The 27,398-nt window shown below is 51.2% G+C and overlaps 1 protein-coding gene and 1 pseudogene across 1 annotated transcript; both read right to left on the bottom strand.

Annotated features, from left to right (window-relative positions):
- Positions 1-8,825: 8,825 nt before the first annotated feature.
- On the bottom strand, positions 8,826-10,206 carry LOC149429114 (uncharacterized; annotated as a pseudogene).
- Positions 10,117-27,055, bottom strand: LOC149429113 (uncharacterized; the record flags this gene model as incomplete). The annotated part of the gene is made up of 4 exons (XM_089666712.1): positions 10,117-10,283; positions 13,044-13,770; positions 16,418-16,822; positions 26,932-27,055. Coding segments are annotated over 4 exons (1,278 nt in total), but the record flags the coding sequence as incomplete, so codon positions are not given.
- Positions 27,056-27,398: the final 343 nt, after the last annotated feature.

The raw sequence follows: 27,398 nt of genomic DNA, 5'->3' as shown, positions 1-27,398 counted from the left end.
GGGGTGGAGGACACTGAGTGGAGGCCAGTGGAGGGATTGGCAGAGGGGGGTGGAGGACACTGAGTGGAGGGCAGTGGAGGGATTGGCAGAGGGGGGTGGAGGACACTGAGTGGAGGCCAGTGGAGGGATTGGCAGAGGGGGGTGGTGGAGATGGAGCGGTTGGAAAGGTGAATGAGTCTGGCAGCCGTATTCAGGATGGACTGAAGCGGGGATAGCCAGCGGCGAGGCAGGCCAGTGAGGAGGGAGTTGCATTAGTCGTGTCGTGATATGATGAGGGAGTGGATGAGCTGTTTAGTGGTTTCTGGGGTTAGGAACGTGCGGATTTTGGCGATGTTGCGGAGGCGGAGTCTGCATGTTGTGGAGGCGGAGTCTGCATGTTGCGGAGGTGGAGTCTGCATGTTGTGGAGGTGGAGTCTGCACGAGTTTGTTAAAGATTGGACTTGGGGCTGGAAGGATAGGTTGGAGTCCAGAATGACACCAAGTACTCTGGCCTGCAGGGCGGGTTTGATGGTGGCGTTGTTGGATGTGATGGAGAGGTCAATGGGGGGTGGGGTTCGGGCTGGGGGGGAAGACAAGGAGCTCGGTTTTGGAGAGATTGAGTTTAAGGAAGTGGAGCGACATCCAGTCTGATATGTCGCTCAGTAGGTGTGTGATTCGGGCAGAGACTGAGGGGGTGAGGTGGGGGGTTGAGAGATAGATTTGTGTGTCGTCGGCATAGAGGTGGTAGTTGAAGCCGTGAGAGTGTATGAGTTGGCCAAGGGAGGAGGTGTAGATGGAGAAGAGAAGGGGCCCAAGGACAGAGCCTTGAGGGACCCCAACAAAGAGGGGGAGTGAGGGGGAGGTGGTAGCATTATAGATAACGCTGAAAGAGCGTTGTGACAGGTAGGATGAGAGCCAGGAGAGAGCAGAATCTCTGAGGCTGAGGGAGTGTAGCTTTTTGAGGAGGAGGGGGTGGTCAACTGTGTCGAAGGCCGCAGAGAGGTCAAGGAGTAGGAGCACTGAATAGTGGTCATTAGCTTTGGCGGTTAGCAGGTCGTTGGAGAGTTTGAGTAAGGCAGTTTCGGTGGAGTGTAGGGGACGGAAGCCGGACTGTAGGGGATCGAGGAGGTTGTTGTCGTTGAGGTGAGAGCATAGGCGGGTATAGACTAGGCGCTCGAGGAGTTTGGATGTAAATGGGAGCAGGGAGATGGGTCTGAGGTTGTTCGGGTCATTGGGGTCCAGGGAGGGCTTTTTAAGTATGGGGGTGATGTGTGCATGCTTCAGTGGGGAGGGGAAAGTGCCGGAGGAGAGGGAGAGATTGAAGATGTGGGTGAGGGAGCATAGGATGGAAGGGGAGGGAGGTCATAGGAATTGTGAGGGGATAGGGTCGAGGGGGCAGGTGGTGAGGCGGACATCAGAGAGGATCTTGGTGACGTCCTCGATGGTAGTAAGATCAAAGGTGCGGAGTGTTGGGTGAGCTTCAGTATGAGGAATGTAGGGTGGGGTGGAAGTGGAGGTCAGAGCAGTGGTGGGGCCGTGGGAGAGGTGTGATGAGGGGGTAGCTGAGTGAGGGGGAACGGGGTTGGAGGAAGTTTGAGCAGTGACGAAGTCCCTGCGGGTAATGTCGAGGGGGAGGGGGGATGAGGGGGTAGCTGTGTGAGAGGGGACAGGTTGAGAGGGCGTGTGAGTTGCGGCGATGTCCTTGCGAATTGTGTCAATCTTGTTTTTGAAGTGATTGGCAATCTCAAGGGCGGTGAGTGAGGTGCTGGGTGGAGGTGGGGGTGGAGAGAGTAGAGAGTTGAAGGCAGAGAAGATTCGGTGAGGATTGGAGGAGAGGGCCTTGATGAGGGTCAAGAAGTAGGCTTGTTTGGCTGCGTGGAGGGAGGAGGTGTAGGTGTGGAAGGCAGATTTGTATCGGGTGAAGGCTTGTTGGGATTTGGTTTTGCGCCATAGTCGCTCCAGGGCACGACTGTGTCCTTGGAGGGTTTTGGTGTGATCAGTCTGCCAGGGCTGGAGCGGTCGGGGTCTGATGTTGCGTGTGGTTAAAGGCGCTAGTGAGTCAAGGGCTGCTGACAGCGTGTTGTTGTAGGCAGTCATCGCCAAGTCGGGGCAGGACAGGGGGAGGATGCTGTCATGGAGTTGATCAGCTGCAGAGTGGAGGGGGGCAGGGTTAAGGTTGCGGAGGTTACGGCTGGTAGTAGTGTGACATTTGGAGGGGTAGGTGTTGGAGGACGAGGAGATAGAGAAGGTAATCAGGTTGTGGTCAGAGAGAGGAAAGGGGGTGTTAGTGAGGTTGTGCGGAGCGCAGTGGTTGGAGAAGACAAGAACAAGGATATTACCGTTGGAGTGGGTGGTGGATTGTATGCACTGTGCAAGTGCAAAGGAGGAGGTTAAGTGGAGATGTGATGTATCCGGGTTTTCAAGGTTGACAGGGATGTTGAAATCCCCAAGAATTATGGTGGGTAGCTCAGAGGAGAGGAAGAAGGGTAGCCAGGAGGAAAAGTTATCCAGGGAGCGGGGTATGGATCCAGGAGGCCGGTATATCACAGCAATCTTCAGGGGGGTTGGGGAGAATAGTCTGACGCAGTGGGCTTCGAAGGAGGAGAAGGATAGGGAGGGGGGGTTTGGGAGGACTCGGAAGGTGCTCTGCGGTGACAGGAGCAGACCAACCCCACCACCTTTACGACCGTTCGGTCTGGGTGAGTGGGTCCAGGTGAGACCTCCATAGGAGAGTGCAGCAGGGAGGTAGAGTCAGTGGGCTGGATCCAGGTTTCCGTGATCACTAGGAGGTTGAGGGAGCGGGAAACAAATAGGTCGTGGATGAATACTTGAAGAGGTCATGGTGTCTTATGCTGAAGAGGAAATGCCCTTGAAATGGGTGTTCCAACAAGACAACAACCCCAAACACACCAGTAAACGTGCAACATCTTGGTTCCAGACCAACAAGATGGACGTTATGGAGTGGCCAGCCCAATCCCCGGATCTTCATCCAATAGAAAACTTGTGGGGTGACATCAAAAATGCCGTTTCTGAGACAAAACCAAGAAATAGAGAAGAACTGTGGAATGTGGTCCAATCATCCTGGGCTGGAATACCTGATCACAGGGGCCAGAAGTTGGGTGACTCCATGCAACACAGATGTACAGCAGTTCTCAGAAACAGTGCGACTACAACCAAATATTCATGAAGTCATTCAAAGGAAAGCAAAATCTTCAAACATTTCTCAGTTTATATAGTGAATGTTGGAGTTTGTAAAGAAGAATACAAACACGGCCATTTTTTTTGAACCGTCTAATATTCACTTTTCTTCCATTTTTTTAGAGGAACAACACAAATTTGATGTATTTTTCTTCCTGTTGTGATTTGGAATAGAATGTGTTGTGTTCCCAATGCATTTGTGTGGATGGAAAGAAAAGGATTAGAAGGATTTGCAGCTTTATTCACTATTTTTCAGCACACTATTATTTTGAACACAACTGTAGATCCTATCACTAGAGGGGTCACCGGCAGGAGGAAGGAGGTCCTGATTTCTTTATATAGATCCTATCAGTAGAGGGATCACCGGCAGGAGGAAGGAGGTCCTGATTTCTTTATATAGATCCTATCAGTAGAGGGATCACCGGCAGGAGGAAGGAGGTCCCGATTCCTCTATATAGATATATATATCACTAGAGGGGTCACCGGCAGGAGGAAGGAGGTCCCGATTCCTCTATATAGATCCTATCACTAGAGGGGTCACCGGCAGGAGGAAGGAGGTCCCGATTCCTCTATATAGATCCTATCACTAGAGGGGTCACCGGCAGGAGGAAGGAGGTCCCGATTCCTCTATATAGATCCTATCACTAGAGGGGTCACCGGCAGGAGGAAGGAGGTCCCGATTCCTCTATATAGATCTATCACTAGAGGGGTCACCGGCAGGAGGAGGTCCCGATTCCTCTATATAGATCTTTATATCACTAGAGGGATCACCGGCAGGAGGAAGGAGGTCCCGATTCCTCTATATAGATCCTATCACTAGAGGGGTCACCGGCAGGAGGAAGGAGGTCCCGATTCCTCTATATAGATCCATCACTAGAGGGGTCACCGGCAGGAGGAAGGAGGTCCCGATTCCTCTATATAGATCTATCACTAGAGGGGTCACCGGCAGAAGGAAGGAGGTCCTGATTCCTCTATATATCACTAGAGGAGTCACCTGCCGGAGGAAGGAGGTCCTGATTCCTCTACATCAGCGTTTCTCAACCGGGGTGCCACATGAGGTCCTCAGAGGTGCTGTGGCATCATGCTTGAAAAAGCTGTCATAGCCGACCAAACTCCCATTCTGTCCGAATATTACAGGAGCAAGCGCTCGGTCGGTGCAGTGCCAGGGGGAGGTAGCTTTCTGAATCATGAGCTCTACACCTCCCCCTACAGGACAGTACCTGGCCAGCACTACCCATAGCCTTGTGGATTGCAATAGAAGAACGGCCTGACCCAAGGCTCTGGTAAGTGGAAAGCAGGGAGAAGAAAGGATCAGAAGGGAAGGCGGAGGTTTGCTTGTAGTGTTTAGCAGGGAGAGTGGTGTACATAGGAGTGCAAACAGGGGGTTTGGGGTGTGGAGGTGAGCAAAGAGGGGGGTGTGGAGGTGAGCAAATGGGGGTTTGAGGTGTGGAGGTGAGCAGCGAGGGAGGTGTGCAAAGCAGGGTTTGGGGTGTGGAAGTGAGCAAAGAGGCGGTTTGGGGTGTGGATGTGAGCAGAGAGGTGAAGGGGAGCAGAGGGGGGGAGTTTGGAGGTGTGCAAAGCAGGGTTTGGGGTGTGGAGGTGAGTAGAGAGGGGGTTTTGGGATGTGAAGGTGAGCAGGGGGGGGGGTTGGAGGTGGGCAGAGAGGGGGTTTTGGGATGTGAAGGTGAGCAGAGTTTTCTGGGTGTGGAGGTGAGCAGAGAGGGTTTTTGGGGTGTGAAGGTGAGCAGGGGGGGGGGGGGGTTGGAGGTGGGCAAAGGGTTTGGGGTGTGGAGGTGAGCAGAGAGAGGTTTGGGGTGTGAAGGTGAGCAGAGAGGGGGGTGTGGAGGTGAGCAAATAGGGGTTTGAGGTGTGGAGGTCAGCAGGGAGGGAGGTGTGCAAAGCAGGGTTTGGGGTGTGGAAGTGAGCAGAGGGGGGGTTTTGGGGTGTGAAGGTGAGCAGAGGGGGGGGTGTGGAGGTGAGCAGAGAGGGGGTTTTGGGGGGGAGCAGAGAGGGGGGGTGTGGATGAGCAGAGAGGCTGTTTGGGGTGAGTAGAGAGGGGTTTGGGGTGTGAAGGTGAGCAGAGAGGGGGGTGCAGAGGTGAGCAGAGAGGCGGTTTGGGGTGAGTAGAGAGGGGTTTGGGGTGTGAAGGTGAGCAGAGAGTGGGGTGGAGGTGAGCAAAGAGGGGGTGGAGGTAAGCAAAGAGGGGGGTGCAGAGGTGAGCAGAGAGGGGAACATGCAGTGTGATTTTGCAGCCCATTCATTTGAATGTAATCTGGTGCCTTCGAACACTGCATTTGCGATCTGTTTTGGATTCCGTTAATGCATTGGCGCCTACATGCAGATCGCAGAGGCAATGCAATCACCTGCAGTGTGGGAAATGTACATGGAGCGCTCCTTTCCCGCACAGTCTTCTGGTGTGAACTGGCCCCAGTCCCCAAACCATTTTTTAAAAAATTGCGCCACACCAAAAACACACAGCATGGGGGGTAACATAAGGAATGAATCGAACCTTTGTGTGTCTGCTAAAGAGCAGTGCGTTTGTGCGCACATTGGGAACGCAGGCGATTTTGTGCGCACATTGGGAACGCAGGCGATTTTGTGCGCACATTGGGAACGCAGGCGATTTTGTGCGCACACTGGGAACGCAGGCGATTTTGTGCGCAGAATGGGAACGCAGGCGATTTTGTGCGCACATTGGGAATGTAGGCGATTTTGTGCGCACATTGGGAACGCAGGCGATTTTGTGCGCACATTGGGAACGCAGGCGATTTTGTGCGCAGAATGGGAATGCAGGCGATTTTGTGCGCACATTGGGAATGTAGGCGATTTTGTGCGCACATTGGGAACGCAGGCGATTTTGTGCGCACATTGGGAACGCAGGCGATTTTGTGCGCAGAATGGGAATGCAGGCGATTTTGTGCGCACATTGGGAATGTAGGCGATTTTGTGCGCACATTCATTTTCAAGGGCTCCCTGACTGCTGCTTATGCTTGAGAAGGGATCGCACTTTTGCCTGTTAGTGGCCTAGTGCATTCTCCGAAACGCATTGCATGCTGGTCCCCCCTACGTCATCACGCTGACGCTGCGCTCCAGGGTGCTCCGAACGCCATCTTCCGAGACTTATACACGCCGGCTGGCTTCTCGTGTACATCCAGAGTCTTCCTCAGCCCGGACCACGGCACCTATTACAGCGAGGACTCAGCCACGTCTTCTGCTTCTTAGACCAAAGCTTTCCTTTATCCCTTCACCATGGGAGTGTTTGTTACATTCTTCCTCAATGTTTTACGTACGGCACTGAGGCGCTTTCTTCTCCTTTTGTATCTTCACCCTGAGCCTGCTGCAGCCACAACAGCTCGCCCACGCGCTCTATGGACTCATTTACTGTATATTGTATCGTATGATATTGGACTTTATTATGAACTTTTCCTGTGTTGCATTAGGATTTGGGGAATCTGTAGGCGCTGATTTTTTTTTTGTTTTGTTTTTCAGCACATAAATTTAAGGTTTGACATGTTGGGTATCTATTTACTCGCTGCAACCTTTTATATTTTACAAAAAAATAGGGGAATCTATTTTTTTCTGTGCCCTAAAATTAAGTTCCTTGTATTTATTTACTGAAATTTTGCGGTAATATGTGACATGACAAATTGGAACTACCCATATTTTATTCTCTCAGGTCTTTGCCTTCAGAAAATATCTCATGTTTGGGGGTTTTGTGTCATCTTCAGACCTAAAATTATTTTTTAAACGTGCGCAAAAAAATGCAAAAATGGCTCTTGCAGTGAAAGGGAAAAAAAGGATAAGCTGGACACACCCCTTTCCCGAGGAGCAGCCAATCAAGGTTCATTACACTGCAAGGTCTCTCCCTCCATGCTAGTCCCTGAGGGCGGTACTGGAGATGGGCGGGGGAGGGGAGGAGGAGATATACAACGTAATGCCCCTTTTGATTTTAAAAGTCCCAACATTCCTAAAATCACCGCCGATTTAAATAAAGTTTTGGTTAAAATTGTTTTTTTTTTTATCTGGATGAGTAGACGGGCATGGGGGGGGGGGGACGAGTAGACGGGCATGGGGACGAGTAGAGGGACATGGGGGGGACGAGTAGACGGGCAAGGGGGGGACGGGGGACGAGTAGAGGGGCATGGGGGGGATGAGTAGATGGTCATGGGGGCACGAGTAGACGGTCATGGATGGTCATGTAGACGGTCATGGGGGGGGGGGGGGGGGGGGGGGAGACGAGTAGACGGTCATGGGGGGACGGGGACGAGTAGACTGGCACGGGGGGGGACACGAGTAGATGGTCATGGATAGACGAGTAGACGGTCAAGGAGGGACGATGAGATGGTCATGGGGGGACGAGTAGACGGTTATCGGGGGGGGAGAGTAGATGGTCATGGGGGGACAATGAGATGGTCATGGAGGGACGAGTAGACTGGCATGGGGGGGATGAGTAGACGGTCATGGGGGGGGAGGGACAAGTAGATGGTCACGGATAGACGAGTAGACGGTCATGAAGGGACGAGGAGACGGTCATGGGGGGACGAGGAGACGGTCATGGGGGGACGAGGAGACAGGCACGGGGGGGACGAGTAGATGGTCATGGATGGTCATGGGGAGACGAGTAGACGGTCACAGGGGGGGCGAGTAGACGGTCACGGGGGGGGGGGGGGGGGACGAGTAGACGGCATGGATGGTCATGGGGGGACGAGTAGACTGGCACGGGGGGGATGAGTAGACACTCATGGGCGGGGGGGGACGAGTAGACACTCATGGGGGGGACGAGTAGACACTCATATGGGGGGGGGACGAGTAGACACTCATATGGGGGGACGACGAGTAGACGGTCATGGGGGGGGGGGGGACGAGTAGACGGTCATGGGGGGGGGGGACACGAGGGGACGAGTAGACGGTCATGGGGGGATAATGAGATGGTCATGGATGGAGTAGACGGTCATGGAGGGACAATGAGATGGTCACGGATAGACGAGTAGACGGTCATGAAGGGACGAGGAGACGGTCATGGGGGGACGAGGAGACAGGCACGGGGGGGACGAGTAGATGGTCATGGATGGTCATGGGGGGACGAGTAGACGGTCACAGGGGGGGCGAGTACACGGCATGGATGGTCATGGGGGGACGAGTAGACTGGCACGGGAGGGGATGAGTAGACACTCATGGGCGGGGGGGGACGAGTAGACACTCATGGGGGGGGACGAGTAGACACTCATATGGGGGGGGGGGACGAGTAGACGGTCATGGGGGGGACGGACGAGTAGACGGTCATGGGGGGGACGGGGGACGAGTAGACGGTCATGGGGGGATAATGAGATGGTCATGGATGGAGTAGACGGTCATGGAGGGACAATGAGATGGTCATGGGGGGACGAGTAGACGGTCATGGGGGGACGAGTAGACGGTCATGGGGGGACGAGTAGACGGTCATGGGGGGACGAGTAGACTGGGGCCCCAATTTAGTGCCCGGACAAGTAGGTTTTTAAAAAAATTCCACACCCCTGAACATGTCCAGTCTGGAGGAAAGAAGGGGGAGACAAGTGACACCTTTACATACATGAAGCAGGGAAGACGGTTCTGGAGGACTTTCAGTATGAAGATAAATAACACGAAGACGTGACCGCAGACTAGAAGAGGAAAGTTCAGAAAGTATTTTAGTTGCTGCATGGAGCAGACTCCCAGAGGCAGAGCATCAGTCATAGGCTATATTATACAGGAATCAAACAAACTGCATCTAGAGTAACAACAAAAAAGGTTCAACAAAACTAAAAAAGGGCAAACTTGGACCATCTGGTCTCTTTCTGCCATCACTCTTCAATGTTCCTACGTCCCATCACTACAATCCAGGAAGGGGTCTCTGTCCACAGTGTGCCGATCGTCCCATCACTACAATCCAGGAAGGGGTCTCTGTCCACAGTGTGCCGATCGTCTCATCACTACATATCCAGGAAGGGGTCTCTGTCCACAGTGTGCCGATCGTCCCATCACTGAACGTCCAGGAAGGGGGTCTCTGTCCACAGTATGCCGATCGTCCCATCACTGAACGTCCAGGAAGGGGGTCTCTGTCCACAGTATGCCGATCGTCCCATCACTGAACGTCCAGGAAGGGGGTCTCTGTCCACAGTGTGCCGATCGTCCCATCACTGCACGTCCAGGAAGTATTCTCTGTATACAAAGAGCCGATCGTCCCACCACTGCACATACAGGGAGCCGATCGTCCCACCACTGCACATACAGGGAGACGATCGTCCCACCACTGCACATAGAGACGATCGTCCCACCACTGCACATAAAGAGACGATCGTCCCATTACTGCACATACAGAGAGCCGATCATCCCATCACTGCACATACAGGGAGCCGATCGTCCCATCACTGCACATATAGAGAGCCGATCGTCCCATCACTGCACATATAGAGAGCCGATCGTCCCATCACTGCACATATAGAGAGCCGATCGTCCCATCACTGCACATACAGAGAGTCGATCGTCCCATCACTGCACGTCCAGGAAGGCATCTCCGGCGCTGTGCTGGGAGCTCTGATGAGAGGTGAGACGGGACAGGTCGGGGAAGTCCTTGTCACACTGGGGACAGGAATAGCTGTGAACACTCACATGCTGTCTGTGGTGCCGGTGGCTGCGCTGATGACGGAACAGATTGGAGCTCTGTGTAAACGACTTTCCGCACTCACACACATACGGCCTCTCCCTCGTGTGCACTCGTTGGTGCATTATGAGGTGTGACCTACAATTAAAGCTCTTCTCACAACGCTGACACTGGAAGGGTTTCTTCGGAGGGAGGGTAGTCACTGCCAGGCCCAGGTAGGTCTTGCACTGATCGCCGGTGGTTAACATCGAACTATTGCTGCTCCCGGCCAGCAGAAGAGGTCTGGGGACTTGGCTCAGCTCAGCAGAACTCGGCCCGGGAAGTCTTCTGGATGCTTTGGTCACCTTTCGTTTCTTACACACAAACTGCAAAGCTTCCTGCATGTGAAGGCGGTCAGAATGGCTGTCCATCTGCACTGTATACACTGGAGCCTGAAGACCGGTCGGTGAGCTCTCCTGCTTGATCTTAATAATCGGCAAATTCTCCACTGCAACACAGAAAGGAACATTTCATGAAGAAGAGGAGATGATTCCCTGAGGTACAAGAATTCCTCATACTATGAGCGGGACATATTGTATGGGAACCACGCCTCCCGCCTGGGGACACCCACCTCCCGCCTGGGGAAACCCTCCACCTCCCGCCTGGGGAAACCCTCCACCTCCCGCCTGGGGAAACCCTCCACCTCCCGCCTGGGGAAACCCTCCACCTCCCGCCATGAACCAATCACTTCTGTACACCTCACTCCATCCCAGACTAAGAGGGACATATAGTATGGGAACCCCACCTCCCACCATGAACCAATCACTTCTGTATACCCCATTCTATCCCAGACTAAGAGGGACATATTGTATGGGAACCCCACTTCCCACCTGGGGACCCCCACCTCCCGCCTGGGGACACCCACCTCCCGCCATGAACCAATCACTTCTGTACACCTCATTCCATCCCAGACTAAGAGGGTCATATTGTATGGGAACCCCACCTCCCACCATGAACCCATCACTTCTGTACACCTCATTCCATCCCAGACTAAGAGGGACATATTGTATGGGAACCCCACCTATCACCTGGGAAACCCTCCTCCTGCCTGGGGACACCCACCTCCCACCATGAACCAATCACTTCTGTACACCTCACTCCATCCCAGACTAAGAGGGACATACTGTATGGGAACCCCACCTCCCGCCTGGGAACCCCACCTCCCGCCTGGGGACACCCACCTCCCGCCTGGGGACACCCACCTCCCGCCTGGGGACACCCACCTCCCGCCTGGGGACACCCACCTCCCGCCATGAACCAATCACTTCTGTACACCTCACTCCATCCCAGACTAAGAGGGACATACTGTATGGGAACCCCACTTCCCGCCTGGGAACCCCACCTCCCGCCTGGGAACACCCACCTCCCACCTCCCGCCTGGGAACCCCACCTCCCGCCTGGGGACACCCACCTCCCGCCATGAACCAATCACTTCTGTACACCTCATTCCATCCCAGACTAAGAGGGTCATATTGTATGGGAACCCCACCTCCCACCATGAACCCATCACTTCTGTACACCTCATTCCATCCCAGACTAAGAGGGACATATTGTATGGGAACCCCACCTATCACCTGGGAACCCCACCTCCCGACTGAGGACACCCACCTCCTGCCATGAACCAATCACTTCTGTACACCTCACTCCATCCCAGACTAAGAGAGACATAGTATGGGAACCCCACCTCCTGCCTAGGAACCCCACCTCCAGCCTGGGGAACCCCACCTCCCGCCATGAACCAATCACTTCTGTACACCTCACTCCATCCCAGACTAAGAGGGACATACTGTATGGGAACCCCACCTCCCGCCTGGGGACACCCACCTCCCACCATGAACCCATCATTTCTGTACACCCCATTCTGTCCCAGACTAAGAGGGACATACTGTGTGGGAACCCACCTCCCTCCATGAACCCATCATTTCTGTACACTCCATTCTGTCCCAGGCTAAGAGGAACATACTGTATGGGAACCCACCTCCCTCCATGAACCAATCATTTCTGTACACTCCATTCTGTCCCAGACTAAGAGGGACATACTGTGTGGGAACCCACCTCCCTCCATGAACCAATCATTTCTGTACACTCCATTCTGTCCCAGACTAAGAGGGACATACTGTGTGGGAACCCCACCTCCCGCCATGAACCAATCATTTCTGTACACTCCATTCTGTCCCAGACTAAGAGGGACATACTGTATGGGAACCCACCTCCCTCCATGAACCAATCATTTCTGTACACTCCATTCTGTCCCAGACTAAGAGGGACATACTGTGTGGGAACCCCACCTCCCGCCATGAACCAATCATTTCTGTACACTCCATTCTGTCCCAGACTAAGAGGGACATACTGTGTGGGAACCCACCTCCCTCCATGAACCAATCATTTCTGTACACTCCATTCTGTCCCAGACTAAGAGGGACATACTGTGTGGGAACCCCACCTCCCGCCATGAACCAATCATTTCTGTACACTCCATTCTGTCCCAGACTAAGAGGGACATACTGTATGGGAACCCACCTCCCTCCATGAACCAATCACTTCTGTACACCCCATTCTGTCCCAGACTAAGAGGGAAATGAAAGTTCAAAGCTCACCGGGGTTCAGAACCTTTTTTCACTGTACAAAATATAAACCTAGCCTACATTAAATGTGGACAGTGTCAGTCAGTAGAGCAGAGGGTGGTGTCAGTAGTTTACTTTAATTATTTTATTTTGAATTGTTTTATTATTTTTTTAGCAGTCTTGTTGGGGGGCTTTGGTGAAATATCAGGGGTCTAAACAGAACACACAGAGGGAAGCACACGGGGCCTGGGCAACAGGTAAAAGGGGAACATGGACAGAAGCATCATTTACTAGAACTGATCCCCTACCCTCCAGTAGCAGCTGACTATTGGCTGGCGGGAGAGGAGGAGAACAGGCTTTCAACTGCTGCAGGAGGAAAGGGGCTCAGTTCCACTGAATGCCACTGCCACTCCTGTCCAGGTTCTGAGGGTCGGCAAGGCACTGACTCGATCTACACGTCATCTACCCATGATCAATGGTGTGGATTGCAATCGATGAGAACCTCCCCCCCCCCCATTATTCACTTATTTGTAATAGGATGAAGGTCAGAGGAGCTCGGCTCACCTAGGTGCAGTCTATGGTGTCAGAGCAGATACAAGTTTTATACGATGGAGCTCGGAGGAGCTCGGAGTAGCTCGGCTCACCTAGGTGCAGTGTGGGATGTCTGAGAAAGGACAAGGTGGCTTTGCAGTGTTTGCTGCAGGTTTTGTTCAGAGGAGGATTTCCGGTAGGTATGAAGGTGGGTGCTCCTCACAAGTACCGTACCCGTACATTTCTTCTCTCCTACATGAACCCTCTGATGTCTCACCAGGGCAGAGTTGGCGAGGAAGCTTTTGCCACAGTCGTCACACATATAAGGTCTCTCTCCTGTGTGGGTCCTTTTATGAATGATGAGATGAGAGCTCTGAGCAAAGGCCTTTCCACACACTGTGCACACATGAGGCCTCTCCCCCCGATGGGCCCTTTGATGGCGGAATAGATTGGAGCTCTGAGTGAATGATTTCCCGCACTCACACACATAGGGTCTCTCCCGAGTGTGCACATGCTGGTGGGCGATGAGGTGGGAGCTGCAGTTAAAACTTTTCTCACATCGCTGACACTGGAATGGTTTCTTAATAGTGAATTTCTTTGTAGGTGTCCCCATCTGTGTTTTATATGGATCACAGAGGTCCAGGGTACTATCGCTGTCAGGCGCTACCATTAGAGTCTTGGCTTCTTGGCTCTGACCAGGGTATCTGACTCTGCCAGATGGCGACGTTCCTAGGTTCCTGAAGGAGGTCTGCCGTTTGTGTTGTACATTCCGATTATCACAGTCCGGTAAGTGGAGTTCAGTAGGTGACCTTTCCTGCTTCATATTGGCCATGTTTTCTACTGAAACAGAGAAAACGGTATAAACAACCTGAAGACTCACTCTTCCATAACGACACGATTTTCACATTTTTCCTGGTGATATGGCAATGTTACATCATCAACGGGTCACTGCCATGTGCCTATATCTGTGCAATGCTGCAAAACACATATCAATATGCACAAGCTGACCCCAGAAGGGAGGCCATGTCCAAGTGTTTTCACAGCCAAGGACAACATAGGTAAGAAAACATGGCCGCCATTTCCTCAATGGGCCCCCTCCCCATGGCCGCCATTTCCTCAATGGGCCCCCTCCCCATGGCCGCCATTTCCTCAATGGGCCCCCTCCCCATGGCCGCCATTTCCTCAATGGGCCCCCTCCCCATGGCCGCCATTTCCTCAATGGGCCCCCTCCCCATGGCCGCCATTTCCTCAATGGGCCCCCTCCCCATGGCCGCCATTTCCTCAATGGGCCCCCTCCCCATGGCCGCCATTTCCTCAATGGGCCCCCTCCCCATGGCCACCATTTCCTCAATGGGCCCCCTCCCCATGGCCGCCATTTCCTCAATGGGCCTCCTCTCCATGGCCGCCATTTCCTCAATGGGCCTCCTCTCCACGGCCGCCATCTCTCTCTACTTGTCTAAAGGTGCCTGCTTAGAAATCTACTGGCCAGGATGGCGCCATTCATTCCTGTGATTGAACCTGACAGCAAATATAATTTCTGTTCAGTGCTGGAGTAAAACTGCTACCGTATGTCTTTTGTTCTAAGTCCACGGCAAGGGCTGTCCTCACTAGTCTTGACGTGAACGGGGCCTGTGGTACAGCCCTGGAAGAATTCCTTCACACTCCAGCTCTATTAAAACACATCTTTATTGCTGCCTTTGTTCCTATTGATCACATTTCCTGTCCTGTCTGACATCCATCAAATAGACAGGAAATGGAGACCTTTCCCCCATCTTTCTATCCTGTCTGAAGTCTGAGACAGGAAATGAGGAAAAAATCACCCAAATGAAGACACAAACAGCAATAAAAAGTTAACAGTTGTTCCAATCTCATATTATTCGTCCCAAATAAAAGAAAACTGCTTTATGCTGGAGTCTGGCAATAATCTTATTGGAGACAAAAAGACTATAGACTGCCCTGAACACTACAGAGTTACAGGGGAGTCCGGCAGCATGCATGGGGCTCAATGTCTAGGAAAAACCTCTGTTTTCCAACATCCAGACTTGGGACACAGTTTTCTGAGCAGGACCTTGTTTCTCCCACATCCAGAGTAGTAACAGTGTCTTTGTAGGATGTTCCTTCTGCATCCAGAGTTGGGACCCATTGTCTGAGCAGGACCTCATTTCTCCCACATCCAGTGTTGGAACACAGTGTCCCTGTTTCCTCTACATCCAGAGTTGGGACTCATTGTCTGAGCAGGACCTAATGTCTCCTACATCCAGAGTGGTAACAATGTCTTGGTAGGACCACGTTTCTTCTACATCTAGAGTTGGGACCCATTGTCTGAGCAGGACCTCATTTCTCCTACATCCAGTGTTGGAACACAGTATCCCTGTTTCCTCTACATCCAGAGTTGGGACCCTTTGTCTGAGCAGGACCTCGTTTCTCCTACATCCAGTGTTGGAACACAGTGTCCCTGTTTCCTCTACATCCAGAGTTGGGACCCAATGTCTGAGCAGGACCTTGTTTCTCCCACATCCAGTGTTGGTACACAGTGTCCCTGTTTCCTCTACATCCAGAGTTGGAACTCATTGTCTGAGCAGGACCTAATGTCTCCTACATCCAGAGTGGTAACAATGTCTTGGTAGGACCACGTTTCTTCTACATCTAGAGTTGGGACCCATTGTCTGAGCAGGACCTCATTTCTCCTACATCCAGTGTTGGAACACAGTGTCCCTGTTTCCTCTACATCCAGAGTTGGGACCCAATGTCTGAGCAGGACCTTGTTTCTCCCACATCCAGTGTTGGTACACAGTGTCCCTGTTTCCTCTACATCCAGAGTTGGAACTCATTGTCTGAGCAGGACCTAATGTCTCCTACATCCAGAGTGGTAACAATGTCTTGGTAGGACCACGTTTCTTCTACATCTAGAGTTGGGACCCATTGTCTGAACAGGACCTCATTTCAACTACATTCAGCATTAGGACTCCATATCTGCATAGGACCGAGTTTCTTCTACAATGATTGACAATGCCTGGAAGGCCTTCCAGAAGAATTCATGATAATCCTGGGTGACTATCACACAGATAAAGGCTTTTTCTGTTCCCAATTATAAAGTCCAGTCTTCTTGTGGAAAACGTCTCTCAGATGATGAAATACCATCAGAAATATCTTCCTGAGACTTCTTCTGTCCCTTATGTTTGAGTTATACAAATGCACAGCATGGAGTCTGTCTGCCAAGGATAAAGTATCCACACCACCCACCATGTTTCCCTCAATCTGAGCTGACAAAATGTAAAAAATAAAATATTCTGGCAAGGCTTTTGTATTCCCTATTTTATTGTGATGTAATGTGAACCCGACAAGCTACAGAGTGCCACGTCATTCCGCTCTGCATTCAATTGGTTGGTAGATAAAATGTATCCACCATTCCTTACAGCATACAATTCCCATACCCCAATTCCAACACACGCTCAGCTTTTGATCCCCAGACTGGTCGATTACTCACCCTGGAAATCTTCTGATGATCCAGCCACATAGGAGTCGGAGAAGCTGCTTCCTGGAATATTCCGTGAAATACCCGGCTCCTCTGTCAGAGGATTCATACAGGAATCCTTGCATGTCTCAGGAAATGTTCTGGAGTAGGAATTAAGGGCGGAGTCATTTAGAAAGGATCCTGCATTGGAATCAGTGTGATTGGCAGATGCTGGAAAACTTGACAGGCTGTTTCCCTTTAATACATCTAGAAAGGGGTTTTGATAGGAGTCAGAGATGGGGCTCCTGGGGGTGTCAGCCTGAGAGTCGGCGTACAGGTTCAATTTGCCATTGGAGATTGTGGCCTCATCTGCTGGAGCCACAGTCACTTCTTCGATCTCAGTGGGTGGGACTGTCTCCGTCTTCACGGTGAATGAACCTGGAACCAGAATAAGGACGTGTGACCTCTCAACGTTCTCATAGGTAAGGAAGAATCAGTACTGAAAACATGGGATGGATGTACACTGGCTCTGATATTGATTATCATGGTCTGATAACTGGGAGAGGACGTGATGGGATGGATGTACACTGGCTCTGATATTGATTATCATGGTCTGATAACTGGGAGAGGATGTGATGGGATGGATGTACACTGGCTCGGATATTGATTATCATGGTCTGATAACTGGCAGAGGACGTGATGGGATGGATGTACACTGGCTCGGATATTGATTATCATGGTCTGATAACTGGCAGAGGACGTGATGGGATGGATGTACACTGGCTCGGATATTGATTATCATGGTCTGATAACTGGGAGAGGACGTGATGGGATGGATGTACACTGGCTCTGATATTGATTATCATGGTCTGATAACTGGGAGAGGATGTGATGGGATGGATGTACACTGGCTCGGATATTGATTATCATGGTCTGATAACTGGCAGAGGACGTGATGGGATGGATGTACACTGGCTCGGATATTGATTATCATGGTCTGATAACTGGGAGAGGATGTGATGGGATGGATGTACACTGGCTCTGATATTGATTATCATGGTCTGATAACTGGCAGAGGACGTGATGGGATGGATGTACACTGGCTCTGATATTGATTATCATGGTCTGATAACTGGGAGAGGACGTGATGGGATGGATGTATTGATTATCATGGTCTGATAACTGGCAGAGGACGTGATGGGATGGATGTACACTGGCTTGGACTTCGATTATCATGGTCTGATAACTGGCAGAGGACGTGATGGGATGGATGTACACTGGCTCGGACATTGATTATCATGGTCTGATAACTGGGAGAGGACGTGATGAGATGGATGTACACTGGCTCTGATATTGATTATCATGGTCTGATAACTGGGAGAGGACGTGATGGGATGGATGTACACTGGCTCTGATATTGATTATCATGGTCTGATAACTGGGAGAGGACGTGATGGGATGGATGTACACTGGCTCTGATATTGATTATCATGGTCTGATAACTGGCAGAGGACGTGATGGGATGGATGTACACTGGCTCCGATATTGATTATCATGGTCTGATAACTGGCAGAGGACGTGATGAGATGGATGTACACTGGCTCGGACATTGATTATCATGGTCTGATAACTGGGAGAGGACATGATGGGATGGATGTACACTGGCTCTGATATTGATTATCATGGTCTGATAACTGGGAGAGGACGTGATGAGATGGATGTACACTGGCTCTGATATTGATTATCATGGTCTGATAACTGGGAGAGGACGTGATGGGATGGATGTACACTGGCTCTGATATTGATTATCATGGTCTGATAACTGGGAGAGGACGTGATGGGATGGATGTACACTGGCTCTGATATTGATTATCATGGTCTGATAACTGGCAGAGGACATGACGTAATGGATTTGCAGGGGTTTGGACGTCTGATATCTGGGAGAGGGACAGGGTAGGTAGAAGAGGGGGAGAATGATTTGATGGTGAATAGGAACGGCACTGCTAATGGGGCTGGTGAGGAGGTGGAGTGTTTGTGGCTGGAGCTTTAAAGAGGCAAAATAAACATTAAATTGACCCTAACATTAAGAAGATGGTGGGGAGGAAGATCAAAACTCCAATCAAGGGGGACTACACTTACTCCGGTAGTGATTGGGCAGACAAGCAGTTGGAAGCCTCAACTAGACAAAATGCTCCGCTGGACCTAACGATTACAAACACAGAGCTGATTGCAGATATGGAAGTAAAAAAACTTCACAGAGTAATTAGATTTTCCATAAATTATAGGCAAAGGACATATGAGGGTAGGAAAAGAATCTTCTAATGAGCCAACTTTAATACCTGCACTCCATACTACATGACACTAACTGGGATCACATTCTTGAATCCAATAACACAAGAGAACCCTAAGTGCTATAAGGACAGATCAAACGACATTGATTAGTGCATTCCACTGGGCAACAAATCTAAAAGAACAAAAATTATACCTGGGTGGCTAAATACCAACATAATAGGAATATTAATGAGAAAAAAAACATCCTTTAAAAATATAAAACTGAAGGGCCACCATCGGCATTCCATAACTACAAGGAGAGATTTGAGAAATTCAAGAGTTATCAGGGCAAAGAAAACCAATAACAAGAAGCACAGCGCTGAGGATAGTGAAAAAAAAATGATGCCCAAAACAATTTCAAATATAATAATAGTAAAAAGGCGAGGTGAGAACATACTGGCCCAATAACAGATGATCCGGGGAAACTGGTCACAAGGAACAAGGAGAAGGCAATGGTATTAAATACATTCTTCTTCTCAGTGTATTCAAATGAAAAGGTATAATAAAAAAAAACAAAGAAATGCTAATAACATCATACTGAGTGAACCCTTGTGGCCGATAAAGACCACCTCTGAAAAGAAAGACTCAATAAAATGATTGTGAACAAATCACAGATGGCTTACACCCGAGAGTTCTCAGAGAACTTAGCCAGTTTATAGCCAGATCATTATTAATGTGAACAAATCACAGATGGCTTACACCCGAGAGTTCTCAGAGAACCAGCCAGGTTATTATAGCCAGATCATTATTAATGTGAACAAATCACAGATGGCTTACACCCGAGAGTTCTCAGAGAACTTAGCCAGGTTATTATAGCCAGATCATTATTGTGAACAAATCACAGATGGCTTACACCCGAGAGTTCTCAGAGAACTTAGCCAGGTTATAGCCAGATCATTATTAATGTGAACAAATCACAGATGGCTTACACCCGAGAGTTCTCAGAGAACTTAGCCAGGTTATAGCCAGATCATTATTAATGTGAACAAATCACAGATGGCTTACACCCGAGAGTTCTCAGAGAACTTAGCCAGGTTATAGCCAGATCATCATTAATGTGAACAAATCACAGATGGCTTACACCCGAGAGTTCTCAGAGAACCAGCCAGGTTATTATAGCCAGATCATTATTAATGTGAACAAATCACAGATGGCTTACACCCGAGAGTTCTCAGAGAACTTAGCCAGGTTATTATAGCCAGATCATTATTGTGAACAAATCACAGATGGCTTACACCCGAGAGTTCTCAGAGAACTTAGCCAGGTTATAGCCAGATCATTATTAATGTGAACAAATCACAGATGGCTTACACCCGAGAGTTCTCAGAGAACTTAGCCAGGTTATAGCCAGATCATTATTAATGTGAACAAATCACAGATGGCTTACACCCGAGAGTTCTCAGAGAACTTAGCCAGGTTATTATAGCCAGATCATTATTAATGTGAACAAATCACAGATGGCTTACACCCGAGAGTTCTCAAGAGAACCAGCCAGGTTATTATAGCCAGATCATTATTAATGTGAACAAATCACAGATGGCTTACACCCGAGAGTTCTCAGAGAACTTAGCCAGGTTATTATAGCCAGATCATTATTAATGTGAACAAATCACAGATGGCTTACACCCGAGAGTTCTCAGAGAACCAGCCAGGTTATAGCCAGATCATTATTAATGTGAACAAATCACAGGTGGCTTACACCCGAGAGTTCTCAGAGAACTTAACCAGGTTATTACAGCCAGATCATTATTAATGTGAACAAATCACAGATGGCTTACACCCGAGAGTTCTCAGAGAACCAGCCAGGTTAGCCAGACTGTTGGTGTGGACTTATTCACCCTGAGGTCATCACAGAGGACAAGGGGGCACTCTTTACGTCTGGAGGAAAACAGACATAATCTCCAAACACGGAAAGGTTTCTTCACAGTGAGAGCTGTGAGAATGTGGAATAGACTCCCTCCAGAGTTGGTTGTGGCCAGCTCAGTGGATTGCTGTAGGAACGTCCTGGATTCTTTCCTAGATACAGAGAATATACAGTATCTCCCAGAAGTGAGTCCACCCCTACTTGACAAGGTCCAAATTGGGCCCAATTAGCCATTTTCCCTCCCCGGGGTCAGGTTACAAGGTCTCAGGTGTGAATGGGGATCAGGTGGGTTACATTTGGTGTCTTCGCTCTCTCACTCTCATACTGCTCACAGGAAGTTTAACATGGAACCTCATGGCAAAGAACTTTCTAAGGATCAGAAAAAAAAGAATTGTTGCTCTACATAAAGATGGCCTAGGCTACAAGAAGATTGCCAATACCCTGAAACTGAGCTGCAGCATGGTGGCCAAGACCATACAGCAGATTAACAGGACAGGTTCCACTCAGACAGGCCTCACCATGGTCCACCAAAGAAGTTGAGTGCATGTGCTCAGTGTCATATCCAGAGGTTGTCTTTGGGAAATAGACGTATGAGTGCTGCCAGCATTGCTGCAGAGGGTGAAGGAGTGGGGGGTCAGCCTGTCAGTGGTGCCAGCATTGCTGCAGAAGGTGTAGGGGTGGGGGGGAGGGCAGCCTGTCAGTGCTCAGACCATACGCCGCACACTGCATCAAATTGGTCTGCATGGCTGTCGTCCCAGAAGGAAGCCTCTTCTAAAGATGATGCACAAGGAAGTCCGAAAACAGTTTGCTGAAGACAAGCAGACTAAGGACATGGATTACTGGAACCATGTCCTGTGGTCTGATGACACCAACATCAACTGATTTGGATCAAATGGTGTCAAGCATGTGTGGCGGCACCAGGTGAGGAGTACAAAGACAAGTGTGTCTTGCCTACAGTCAAGCATGGTGGTGGGGGTGTCATGGTCTGGGGCTGCATGGTGGTGGGGGTGTCATGGTCTGGGGCTGCAGGGTGGAGGGGGTGTCATGGATTGAGTGCTGCCAGCACTGGGGAGCTACAGGTCATTGAGGGAACCATGAATATCAACATGTAATGTGACATACTGAAGCAAAGCATGATCCCCTCCCTTCGGAGACTGGGCCGCAGGGCAGTATTCCAACATGAGAACGACCCCAAACACACCTCCCAGACCACCACTGCCTTGCTAAAGAAGCTGAGGGTAAAGGTGATGGATTGGTCAAGCATGTCTCCAGACCTAAACCCTATTGACCATCTGTGGGGCCTCCTCAAACGGAAGGTGGAGGAGCGCAAGGTCTCCAACATCCACCAGCTCCGTGATGACGTCATGGAGGAGGGGAAGAGGACTCCAGTGGTGACCTGTATAGCTCTGGTGACCTCCATGTCCAAGAGGGTGAAGGCAGTGCTGGAAAATAATGGCGGCCACACAGAATATTGACACTTTGGGCCCAATGTGGACTTTGTCACTTAGGGGTGGACTCACTTTTGTTGCCAGCGGTTTAGACATTAATGGCGGTGTGTTGAGTTAATTCATTGTAGCAAAGTGTCATTTCTTCAGTGTTGTCACATGGAAAGATAGAATCAAATATTGACACAAATGTGAGGGGGGGGAACGGATGACACACACACACATACACATTGATTACAGTCCGGGGGAGGGGGGGACTCACTTCTGGGAGATACTGTATATATACCTGGACCCACTCATCCAGGCCCAACGGTCGTAAAGGTGGTGGGGTTGGTCTGCTCCTGTCACCGCAGAGCACCTTCCGAGTCCTCCCAAACCCCCCTCCCTATCCTTCTCCTCCTTCGAAGCCCACTGCATCCGACTATTCTCCCCAACCCCCCTGAAGATTGCTGTGATATACCGGCCTCCTGGATCCATATCCCGCTTCCTGGATGACTTCTCCTCCTGGCTACCCTTCCTCCTCTCCTCTGAGCTACCCACCATCATCCTTGGGGATTTCAACATCCCTGCCAACCTCAACAACCCGGACACATCCCATCTCCTCCACTTAACCTCCTCCTTTGCACTTGCACAGTGCATACAATCCACCACCCACTCCAACGGTAATATCCTTGATCTTGTCTTCTCCCTCCTCTGCGCTCCCCACAACCTCACTAACACCCCCTTCCCTCTCTCTGACCACAACCTGATCACCTTCTCTATCTCCTCGTCCTCCAACACCTACCCCTCCAAATGTCACACTACTACCAGCCGTAACCTCCGCAACCTTAACCCTGCCCCCCTCCACTCTGCAGCTGATCAACTCCATGACAGCATCCTCCCCCTGTCCTGCCCCGACTTGGCTATGACCGCCTACAACAATGCGCTCTCAACAGCCCTTGACTCACTAGCGCCTTTAACCACATGCAACATCAGACCCCGACCACTCCAGCCCTGGCAGACTGATCACACCAAAACCCTCCAAGGACACAGTCGTGCCCTGGAGCGACTATGGCGCAAAACCAAATCCCAACAAGCCTTCACCCGCTACAAATCTGCCTTCCACACCTACACCTCCTCCCTCCACGCAGCCAAACAAGCCTACTTCTTGACCCTCATCAAGGCCCTCTCCTCCAATCCTCACCGAATCTTCTCTGCCTTCAACTCTCTACTCTCTCCACCCCCACCTCCACCCAGCACCTCACTCACCGCCCTTGAGATTGCCAATCACTTCAAAAACAAGATTGACACAATTCGCAAGGACATCGCCGCAACTCACACGCCCTCTCAACCCGTCCCCTCTCACACAGCTACCCCCTCATCCCCCCTCCCCCTCGACATTACCCGCAGGGACTTCGTCACTGCTCAAACTTCCTCCAACCCCGTTCCCCCTCACTCAGCTACCCCCTCATCACACCTCTCCCACGGCCCCACCACTGCTCTGATCTCCACTTCCACCCCACCCTACATTCCTCATACTGAAGCTCCCCCAACACTCCGCACCTTTGACCTTACTACCATCGAGGAAGTCTCCAAGATCCTCTCTGATGTCCGCCTCACCACCTGCCCCCTCGACCCTATCCCCTCACAACTCCTACGACCTCCCTCCCCCTCCATCCTACGCTCCCTCACCCACATCTTCAATCTCTCCCTCTCTTCCGGCACTTTCCCCTCCTCTCTGAAACATGCACACATCACCCCCATACTTAAAAAGCCCTCCCTGGACCCCAATGACCCGAACAACCTCAGACCCATCTCCCTGCTCCCATTTACATCCAAACTCCTCGAGCGCCTCGTCTACACCCGCCTATGCTCTCACCTCAACAACAACAACCTCCTCGATCCCCTACAGTCCGGCTTCCGTCCTCTACACTCCACCGAAACCGCCCTACACTCCACCGAAACCGCCCTACACTCCACCGAAACCACCTTACTCAAACTCTCCAACGACCTGCTAACCACCAAAGCTAATGGCCACTATTCAGTGCTCCTACTCCTTGACCTCTCTGCGGCCTTCCACACAGTCCACCACCCCCTCCTCCTCAAAAAACTACACTCCCTCGGCCTCAGAGATTCTGCTCTCTCCTGGTTCTCCTCCTACCTGTCACAACGCTCTTTCAGCATTGCCTATAATGCTACCACCTCCCCCTCACTCCCCCTCTCTGTTGGGGTCCCTCAAGGCTCTGTCCTTGGGCCCCTTCTCTTCTCCATCTACACCTCCTCCCTTGGCCAACTCATACACTCTCACGGCTTCAACTACCACCTCTATGCCGACGACACACAAATCTATCTCTCAACCCCCCACCTCACCCCCTCGGTCTCCGCCCGAATCACACACCTACTGAACGACATATCAGACTGGATGTCGCTCCACTTCCTTAAACTGAACCTCTCCAAAACCGAGTTTTTTGTCTTCCCCCCAGCCTGGACCCCACCCCCCATTGACTTCTCCATCACATCAAACAACACCACCATCAAACCCGCCCCGCAGGCCAGAGTACTTGGTGTCATTCTGGACTCCAACCTATCCTTCCAGCCCCAAGTCCAATCACTAACAAACTCATGCAGACTCCGCAACATGCAGACTCCACCTCCGCAACATGCAGACTCCGCCTCCGCAACATCGCCAAAATCCGCACGTTCCCTAACCCCAGAAACCACTAAACAGCTCATCCACTCCCTCATCATATCACGACTCGACTACTGCAACTCCCTCCTCACTGGCCTGCCTCGCCGCTGGCTATCCCCGCTTCAGTCCATCCTGAATACGGCTGCCAGACTCATTCACCTTTCCAACCGCTCCATCTCCGCCACCCCCCTCTGCCAATCCCTCAACTGGCCTCCACCCCCCTCTGCCAATCCCTCCACTGGCCTCCATTCAGTGTCCTCCACCCCCCCCCTGCCAATCCCTCCACTGGCCTCCATTCAGTGTCCTCCACCCCCCCCCCTGCCAATCCCTCCACTGGCCTCCACTCAGTGTCCTCCACCCCCCACCCCCCCCCTCTGCCAATCCCTCCACTGGCCTCCATTCAGTGTCCTCCACCCCCCTCTGCCAATCCCTCCACTGGCCTCCACTCAGTGTCCTCCACCCCCCTCTGCCAATCCCTCCACTGGCCTCCACTCAGTGTCCTCCACCCCCCTCTGCCAATCCCTCCACTGGCCTCCACTCAGTGTCCTCCACCCCCCTCTGCCAATCCCTCCACTGGCCTCCATTCAGTGTCCTCCACCCCCCTCTGCCAATCCCTCCACTGGCTTCCGATTGCGCAACGGATCAAATTCAAAATCCTAACACTGACGTACAAAGCCGTCCACCATACTGCCCCGAACTACATCACTGACCTAATATCCAAGTACCACCCAACACGCACACTCCGCTCCTCACAAGACCTCCTTCTCTCTAGTTCCCTGGTCTCCTCCTCCCATGCCCGCCTCCAGGACTTCTCCAGGGTGTCACCCATCCTCTGGAACTCCCTGCCCCAACCCATCAGATTATCACCTACTCTCCTCTCCTTTAGGCGCACCCTGAAAACCCACCTCTTCAGGGAAGCCTACCCCACCCCCTGCTAACTTGCCGACCTCCTCCACTCTTCCTACCACTCCATCCCCCACAGCTATCTCCTCCTGTGCCACCATCCCCTCCCTCCTAGATTGTAAGCTCCAAGGATCAGGGCCCTCGATCCCCTCACGTATCACATTGTATTGGTATTGTTCTGTCACATGTTCTGTCCCCCATTGTAATGTACAGCGCTGAGCCAACTATGGGGGCTTTATAAATACTGTATAATAATAATATATATACACACACACACATTGTATACAGTCCGGGGGGGGGGGGGGGGGGGGGACTCACTTCCGGGGGATACTGTAACTGGATATACCATTTATAGGTGAAGTTGATCCGGGAATATCAGATTGCCTCTCGGGGGATCAGGAAGGAGATGGGATCGGGATTTGCTGGGTTTTTGCCTTCTTCTGGATAAACATTGGGAATAGGATTATACATTTTTTCCCTTTTATGGTAGAAATGGATGGAATGTCTTTCATCCAGAATGACGATGTAACTGTGTCAGCGGGGAGTGGAGAGTTTTAGATGTGTGTTAGTGAGCGCACTGTACAGGGACATGGTATATGGGAGTGACATACATACACTCAGGTAGAACTGGATGGAGCGGTGTCTTTATCCAACCTTCCATGTAACATGTGATGAATGTGGTCAAGCATCGATGATCACGGATAACCGGGTAATCTGCACTGGGGGAAGGGGGGGGGCGGCGGGATGGATGGACTGATATGTGGGGCTCATTCACTAAATGCAACAAAGGAAACCTGTCATTGAGGTGAGATACAGAGGAGGAGAGCTGAATGCACTGTACCCACAAACAGCCAGGCAATTAGTATTTTCCAGAGGCTGGTAGCAGGCCAGTCCCATGATTCTCTCGGGATCTATATGGGAAATTGCTTCTCAGGAGAGTCCATCTTACTGACCTGCTATAGCTCATTGAATTTCCTCTGCCCTGTTATTGGAGAACAGCCGGCCACGTGACTAACGGGCCACGTGACTAACGGGCCACGTGACTAACGGGCCACGTGACTAACGGGCCACGTGACTAACGGGCCACGTGACTAACGGGCCACGTGACTAACGGGCTAATTATTTTTTCATTATTTTGTTCCGCAGCCTTCAGAGTCTCAATGCCAGCAATGTGCAATTCACATCATTGTAGTAAAGCAGTGATAGGACACAGTACAGCCATACCCCTCCATGGATTACAGAAAACACAACCACAATGGGACTTCCAGGAGGATGAGAGGGACTGTCACGGGGTGTATGGGGTGTACAGGGACACTGTATAGGTGGCAGCCATTACCCAGAGTGTGCAGAGTCTGGTCATTGTCTGCCACAAGCTCGCTGTACAGCTGCCGCTGTTCCGTCTCCAGACGCAGCCATTCCTCCTCGGAGAAGTGCTCGGTGTGCTCTGGGGGATGGGGACCCTGAAAAAAAAACAGACAGATTGGTCTTTTCACCAATGTTTTCACCCAACATTCACCCATTTTCTACCTGAAGCTGAATAGACCCTAAAAAAACTAAAAGGGGAAGTCTGGGAAAGGTTTGTGGATCAAACTTCCCTTGTGAGTCTCAGGGGTGCACTTACTTTTGCTTTTCTGTGACCCAGAGACAACTGGTGGTGGGCTATTGCCTACAATCAGAGGCTGTCACAGAGCAGCTCCAGGTTGTAGATGTATCCCAACAATATTGTCAGGATCCCCCCAGATCCCTGGGAGCTGCATCCAGCTGTTCCCACCCCCTACTCAAGCTAATACTCCAGTGAATGCT

The sequence above is a fragment of the Staurois parvus genome, unplaced genomic scaffold (assembly GCF_062004578.1).
Source record: "Staurois parvus isolate SC_StPar_1 unplaced genomic scaffold, SC_StPar_1.0 ptg002794l, whole genome shotgun sequence".
NCBI classification, from domain to species: domain Eukaryota; kingdom Metazoa; phylum Chordata; class Amphibia; order Anura; family Ranidae; genus Staurois; species Staurois parvus.
The sequence above is the reverse complement of the archived record's forward strand: the minus strand, read 5'-3'. Positions and strand labels throughout refer to the sequence as shown.